This window comes from Bombina bombina, chromosome 3 (genome assembly GCF_027579735.1).
Source record: "Bombina bombina isolate aBomBom1 chromosome 3, aBomBom1.pri, whole genome shotgun sequence".
NCBI lineage: Eukaryota > Metazoa > Chordata > Amphibia > Anura > Bombinatoridae > Bombina > Bombina bombina.
The window spans coordinates 1,293,696,941-1,293,704,935 of NC_069501.1; the positions used below are offsets into that span (position 1 = coordinate 1,293,696,941).

Below are 7,995 nucleotides of genomic sequence, written 5' to 3' on the forward strand. Positions count from 1 at the left end.
CACAGTGACATGCTTGTGTATATGTGTCACAGTGATATGTGTGTGTATGTGTCACAGTGATATGTGTGTGTATGTGCCACAGTGATATGTGTGTGTATGTGTCACAGTGATGTGTGTGTATGTGTCACAGTGATATGTGTGTGTATGTGTCACAGTGATATGTGTGTGTATGTGTCACAGTGACATGCTTGTGTATATGTGTCACAGTGATATGTGTGTGTATGTGTCACAGTGATATGTGTGTGTATGTGTCACAGTGATATGTGTGTGTATGTGTCACAGTGACATGTGTGTGTATGTGTCACAGTGACATGTGTGTGTATGTGTCACAGTGATATGTGTGTGTATGTGTCACAGTGACATGCTTGTGTATATGTGTCACAGTGATATGTGTGTGTATGTGCCACAGTGATATGTGTGTGTGTGTGTCACAGTGACATGCTTGTGTATGTGTGTCACAGTGATATGTGTGTGTATGTGTCACAGTGATATGTGTGTGTATGTGTCACAGTGACATGCTTGTGTATATGTGTCACAGTGATATGTGTGTGTATGTGTCACAGTGACATGCTTGTGTATATGTGTCACAGTGATATGTGTGTGTATGTGTCACAGTGATATGTGTGTGTATGTGTCACAGTGACATGCTTGTGTATATGTGTCACAGTGATATGTGTGTGTATGTGTCACAGTGATATGTGTGTGTATGTGCCACAGTGATATGTGTGTGTATGTGTCACAGTGATATGTGTGTGTATGTGTCACAGTGATATGTGTGTGTATGTGTCACAGTGATATGTGTGTGTGTGTCACAGTGATATGTGTGTGTATGTGTCACAGTGATATGTGTGTGTATGTGTCACAGTGATATGTGTGTGTCACAGTGATATGTGTGTGTGTGTGTCACAGTGATATGTGTGTGTATGTGCCACAGTGATATGTGTGTGTGTGTGTCACAGTGACATGCTTGTGTATGTGTGTCACAGTGATATGTGTGTGTATGTGTCACAGTGATATGTGTGTGTATGTGTCACAGTGATATGTGTGTGTATGTGTCACAGTGATATGTGTGTGTATGTGTCACAGTGATATGTGTGTGTATGTGTCACAGTGATATGTGTGTGTGTGTGTCACAGTGATATGCTTGTGTATATGTGTCACAGTGATATGTGTGTTTATGTGTCACAGTGATATGTGTGTTTTGTGTGTCACAGTGATATGTGTGTGTATGTGTCACAGTGATATGTGTGTATATGTGTCACAGTGATATGTGTGTGTGTGTGTGCCACAGTGATATGTGTGTGTATGTGTCACAGTGATATGTGTGTGTATGTGTCACAGTGATGTGTGTGTATGTGTCACAGTGATATGTGTGTATATGTGTCACAGTGATATGTGTGTATATGTGTCACAGTGATATGTGTGTGTATGTGTCACAGTGATATGTGTGTTTTGTGTGTCACAGTGATATGTGTGTGTATGTGTCACAGTGATATGTGTGTGTATGTGCCACAGTGATATGTGTGTGTATGTGTCACAGTGATATGTGTGTGTATGTGTCACAGTGATATGTGTGTGTGTGTGTCACAGTGATATGTGTGTGTGTGTGTCACAGTGATATATGTGTGTATGTGTCACAGTGATATGTGTGTGTATGTGTCACAGTGATATGTGTGTGTGTGTGTCACAGTGATATGTGTGTGTATGTGTCACAGTGATACATATGTGCGTATGTGTCACAGTGATACATGTGTGTGTATGTGTCACAGTGATATGTGTGTGTGTATGTGTCACAGTGATATGCTTGTGTGTATGTGTCACAGTGATATGTGTGTGTATGTGTCACAGTGATATACTTGTGTGTATGTGTCACAGTGATAAGCTTGTGTGTATGTGTCTCAGTGATATACTTGTGTGTGTGTCACAGTGATAAGTGTGTGTGTATGTGTCACAGTGATAAGTGTGTGTGTATGTGTCACAGTGATAAGTGTGTGTGTATGTGTCACAGTGATAAGTGTGTGTGTATGTGTCACAGTGATATGTGTATGTGTCACAGTGATACTTGTGTGTGTATGTGTCACAGTGATATGTGTGTATATGTGTCACAGTGATACTTGTGTGTGTATGTGTCACAGTGATACTTGTGTGTGTATGTGTCACAGTGATAAGTGTGTGTGTATGTGTCACAGTGATAAGCTTGTGTGTATGTGTCACAGTGATATACTTGTGTGTGTGTTACAGTGATAAGTGTGTGTGTATGTCTCTGTTCTTTTTCTTGTATTAATATTGTGTGTATGTGTAACAGTGATATATATTTGTGTGTGTGTCAGAGTGATATGTGTGTGTTCGTGTGTGTCACAGTGATATGCTTGTGTGTTTGTGTCATAGTGACATGCTTGTGTGTATGTCACAGTGACATTCTTGTGTGTATGTGTCACAGTGATATGCTTGTGTGTATGTGTCACAGTGATATGCTTTTGTGTGTGTGTCACAGTGATATACTTGTGTGTGTGTGTGTCACAGTGATATACTTGTGTGTGTGTGTCACAGTGACATTCTTGTATGTATGTCTCACAGTGATATGCTTGTGTGTGTGTTTCACAGTGATATGTGTGTGTGTTTCACAGTGATATGTGTGTGTTTGTGTCACATTGACATGGTTGTGTGTATGTGTCACAGTGCTGTGTTTTTGTTACAATGACATGCTTGTGTGTTTGTGTCACAGTGACATGCTTGCGTGTTTGTGTCACAGTGCTGTGTTAGTGTTGCAATGACATGCTTGTGTGCTTCTCTTCAGGTTTTAAGAAGAAAAGATGCAGGACATGGAGGAAAATCCTGTGACTCTACAAACTGAAGTACACCAAAGTGAGTGTGGTTGTGTCGACTGCAGGAAAATCCTCTATGTGACTGCACAGTTACTGAGCCAATATTATATTTTTGTAACACTGAGATAGAATGCTCAGTAATATATCCTAAATGAGATGGACATGAGAGACCTTAATATGAAGTGAATCAGCCTAAAGCAACAGGTGTCCAGCACCAATTTAATGTACAAGCACTTTATTGTAACTTCAGAGACCTGGTGTAGTGACCATAACATAAGCTCATTGTCATGGTACAGAATAAGGAGCTTCTTGATAGCTAAAGTTTTCTCCAGTTTCAACCATCGTTAGCATAGAGACCTGGTGTAGTGACCATAACATAAGCTCATTCTCATGGTACAGAGTAAGGAGCTTCTGGATAGCTAAAGTCTTCTCCAGTTTCAACCATCATTAGCATAGAGACCTGGTGTAGTGACCATAACATAAGCTCATTCTCATGGTACAGAGTAAGGAGCTTCTGGATAGCTAAAGTCTTCTCCAGTTTCAACCATCATTAACATAGAGACCTGGTGTAGTGACCATAACATAAGCTCATTCTCATGGTACAGAGTAAGGAGCTTCTGGATAGCTAAAGTCTTCTCCAGTTTCAACCATCATTAGCATAGAGACCTGGTGTAGTGACCATAACATAAGCTCATTCTCATGGTACAGAGTAAGGAGCTTCTGGATAGCTAAAGTCTTCTCCAGTTTCAACCATCGTTAGCATAGAGACCTGGTGTAGTGACAATTAGCTCATTCTCAGGGTACTGAATAAAGAGCTTCTGGAGAGCTAAAGTCTTCTCCAGTTTCAACCATCGGTAGCATAGAGACCTGGTGTAGTGACAATTAGCTCATTCTCATGGTACAGAATAAGGAGCTTCTGGAGAGCTAACGTCTTCTCTCGAGAGGGTCTTGAGAAACAGGTGACATATGAGAGTATCCTGGAGAGAGTCTATAGAGACTGATGACCTAAAAAAAAGAAATTATCTGGAGTGACAGGCAACACAGGAGACCGTAACATGGAGAGATAGGTGAAGCAAAAGAGAGTAAAATAAGAGGGCCTGCAGTAACAGCTAACACAAGAGAGAGAGAGAGACACGAGAGAGTAATATAGAGAGGGTCTGGAGAGTTATAAGATTAGCATTTGTTATCACTTTCTGGGTTTATAGATGTGTAAGTGATGGCTCATTAGGGAGAGCAGTATTGAGCGTTCACTGGGGAGAACAAACATCTACTGTTTCTTGTTTGACGCAAATAATATTTTTATTTTTCTGCCCCCCAGAGAATGAATCTATGGAAGAGGTTTGTCAGGCTCAGATACCATGCAACAATAATGTGGATAAAAAACAATTTTCAGAAAGAAAAAACTTTACACGGCATAGAAAACCCATCAAGACCCACAGAACCCCTATAAACTCATCAGAAGATGTAAATGGTTTCAGATCTGGCAGTAACATACCATCGATAATTGACCCACCTGGCATTACAGCTCAGTCACTTTGTCCTGAGCATACATCATATGACCCATTCATGTTATACTCTAAGGGGCCATCTCTAAGTCTGCACAGTGACAAAACACAAAGTAACAAGATGCACACAGCCACCAGCTTTAAACTTTGTGGTGACAACAGGGAACTCCAAATGATCCCATGTATGCAGAAATACTTAACAGCACAATCCATCAGCCCCCAGAAAGCCACCAGCCCGAAGGTCAAGCCATTCCTATGCACAGTCTGTGGGAAAAGCTTCAGTCAGAAGTCGTTGCTCATTCAGCACTATCGTAATCATACTGGGGAGCGGCCATACCCATGCGTAGAATGTGGAAAGAGCTTCACTTCCTGCTCTCTTTTAATCCGCCATCACAAAATCCACACAGGAGAAAAACCTTTTACTTGTACAGACTGTGGAAAACGCTTTAGTGAAAGCTCTCAGCTTGTGCGTCACCAGCGAACTCACACAGGCGAGAGGCCATACACCTGCATAGAATGTGGCAAATGCTTCAGTGAGAGCTCAAAACTGGTCATTCATCAGAGAACACACACAGGAGAGCGTCCTTATGCATGCAATGACTGTGGCAAGAGCTTCAGCGTTCGCTCCCATCTTATCACACATAAGAGAACACATACCGGAGAGAGGCCGTACACATGCAATGACTGCGGCAAGGGTTTCAGTGAAAGCTCCAAGCTTGTCATGCACCAACGAATACACACAGGCGAGAAGCCCTACACCTGTACTGTCTGTGGCAAAAGCTTCAGCCAGAGGTCAGTTCTTGTTACTCATCAGAGAATTCACACAGGAGAAAAACCTTACACCTGCCCTGAGTGTGGAAAATGTTTCATTGATAAAGTGGGCTGCGACCGTCATCGAGTGACACACAGTGATCAGAAGCCATTTCTGTGCCTGCAGTGTGGGAAGAATTTCAGCCGCAATTCTGACTACAACAAGCACCAGCGTACCCACACCGGGGAGCGGCCATATTCTTGCATTGAGTGTGGAAAGAACTTCAGCTGGAGTTATCAGCTCATCAGACACCAGAGAGTGCACACAGGGGAGAAGCCATACACCTGCATAGAATGTGGAAGCAGCTTCTGCTGGAGCTACCAGCTGGTTACTCATCAAAAAACACACACTGCTGAAGGCTCATACCTTTAGACCAGTGTTCCCCAATTCCAGTCCTCAGGACCCTTAACAGGCCAAATATTCATTATATCTTAACTAGAGCATAGGCGATCAGTTTATGTAAGAGTGTGTTAGTAACAATGGCTAGTGATCAGCTGATGGGTGAGAGTGTGTTAGTAACCATAGCTAGTGATCAGCTGATGGGTGAGAGTGTGTTAGTAACCATGGCTAGTGATTAGCTGATGGGTGAGAGCTTGTTAGTAACCATGGCTAGTGATCAGCTGATAAGTGAGAGTGTGTTAGTAACCATGGCTACTGATCAGCTGATGGGTGAGAGTGTTAGTAACCATGGCTACTGATCAGCTGATGGGTGAGAGTGTGTTAGTAACCATGGCTAGTGATCAGCTGATGGGTGAGAGTGTGTTAGAAACATGGCTACTGATCAGCTGATGGGTGAGAGTGTATTAGTAACCATGGCTACTGATCAGCTGATGGGTGAGTGTGTGTTAGTAACCATGGTTACTGATCAGCTGATGGGTGAGAGTGTGTTAGTAACCATGGCTACTGATCAGCTGATGGGTGAGTGTGTGTTAGTAACCATGGTTACTGATCAGCTGATGGGTGAGAATGCATTAGTAACAATGGCTACTGATCAGCTGATGGGTGAGAACGTATTAGTAACAATGGCTACTGATCATCTGATGGGTGAGAGTGTGTTAGTAACCATGGCTAGTGATCAGCTGATGGGTGAGAGTGTGTTAGTAACCATGGCTAGTGATCAGCTGATGGGTGAGAGTGTGTTAGTAACCATGGCTAGTGATCAGCTGATGGGTGAGAGTGTTAGTAACCATGGCTATTGATCAGCTGATGGGTGAGATTGTGTTAGTAACCATGGCTAGTGATTAGCTGATGGGTGAGAGTGTGTTAGTAACCATGGCTATTGATCAGCTGATAGGTGAGAGTGTGTTAGTAACCATGGCTAGTGATCAGCTGATGGGTGAGAGTGTGTTAGTAACCATGGCTAGTGATCAGCTGATGGGTGAGAGTGTGTTAGTAACCATGGCTAGTGATCAGCTGATGGGTGAGAGTGTTAGTAACCATGGCTATTGATCGGCTGATGGGTGAGATTGTGTTAGTAACCATGGCTAGTGATTAGCTGATGGGTGAGAGTGTGTTAGTAACCATGGCTATTGATCAGCTGATAGGTGAGAGTGTGTTAGTAACCATGGCTACTGATCAGCTGATGGGTGAAAGTGTGTTAGTAACCATGTCTACTGATCAGCTGATGGGTTAGAGTGTGTTAGTAACCATGGCTACTGATCAGCTAATGGGTGAGAGTGTTTTAGTAACCATGGCTAGTAATCTGCTGATGGGTGAGAGTGTGTTAGTAACCATGGCTAGTGATCAGCTGATGGGTGAGAATGCATTAGTAACAATGGTTACTGATCAGCTGATGGGTGAGCGTGTTTTAGTAACCATGGCTAGTGATCAGCTGATGGGTGAGAACACAGTAACAATGGCTACTGATCAGCTGATGGGTGAGAATGCATTAGTAACAATGGCTACTGATCAGCTGATGGGTGATAATGCATTAGTAACCATGGCTACTGATCAGCTGATGGGTGATAATACATTAGTAACCATGGCTACTGATCAGCTGATGGGTGATAATGCATTAGTAACCATGGCTACTGTGACAGACCCTTCTGTCAGGACTGAAGGAGTTAACTGTGTTTAGCTTTAAGAAACTATTTTCTAAACACAAGTTGCTGGCTCCAGCTATAATTTAATTAGTGCTAAGCATTCTATTGTTTGATCACCTCCAGAGAGAAAACGCCTAAGTGATAAGAAGGGCCAAGAGTGTCTTGTGGTTGAAGTGTTTAAGTAATATAATTCTATTGTATCATGTCAAAGGGCTTGTTCCCTCCATGTAATGTACAACAGTCTTTCAACCCCCATCTGGGGGGGGGGGGGGTCAGACCTGCATAAATACTAGGCATAGCCTTTTAATAAATATCATTCTGTTTAAACCTGAAAACTGGCTGGGTTGTGAATTGCTGATTCCCTATGCAGGACGTTGTTCATCTGGTGTTAACCCTTGGTATCCTGTTGGTACCGTAACAATTGGTGGCAAGCGACGGAATGAACCTTATCGCCCAGAAGAGCAACTACACAAGCCAGTAACCTCAGGATTATTACAATACTGACTAAGATGGAAAGAGTACCAGGGACAGAAGGAACCAATGGGCCCAGCATAGCAGACAGAACCCCCGCAGAAGCAAGCTTTGATCGGGCGGTTAAAATAAGACTGGCACATTATGGCCCCAACCCATCTGCGGAAATTATCGACCGGGTCATAGCAGCTGTGGAGGCCAACCTACTTCGCCAAAGCGGCGCTGCAGCAAACCCAGTGGAAAAGAGAAAAGTAAATTTTGCAGCTTTTAAAAACTTCCTGGAAACAGAAGGAGAGATTGATGGGTACCTTGCGGATTTTGAGAGGCAATGTGCACTACAC

General features: G+C 42.9%; 1 protein-coding gene across 1 annotated transcript; it reads left to right on the forward strand.

Moving 5' to 3' along the window:
* The first annotated feature begins 2,797 nt into the window (after positions 1-2,797).
* On the forward strand, positions 2,798-7,518 carry LOC128654755 (gastrula zinc finger protein XlCGF57.1). Its single transcript, XM_053708855.1, has 2 exons — positions 2,798-2,865; positions 4,144-7,518. Exons 1-2 carry the CDS (start codon positions 2,814-2,816, stop codon positions 5,511-5,513), a joined length of 1,422 nt encoding a protein of 473 aa, XP_053564830.1. The 5' UTR covers positions 2,798-2,813; the 3' UTR covers positions 5,514-7,518.
* Positions 7,519-7,995: the final 477 nt, after the last annotated feature.

Coding starts and splice junctions, on each gene's coding strand:
- LOC128654755 (XM_053708855.1), top strand. CDS start 2,814: ATGCAGGACATGGAGGAAAATCCTGTGACTCTACAAACTGAAGTACAC. Junction 2,866..4,143: donor ACAAACTGAAGTACACCAAA/GTGAGTGTGGTT, acceptor TCTGCCCCCCAG/AGAATGAATCTATGGAAGAG.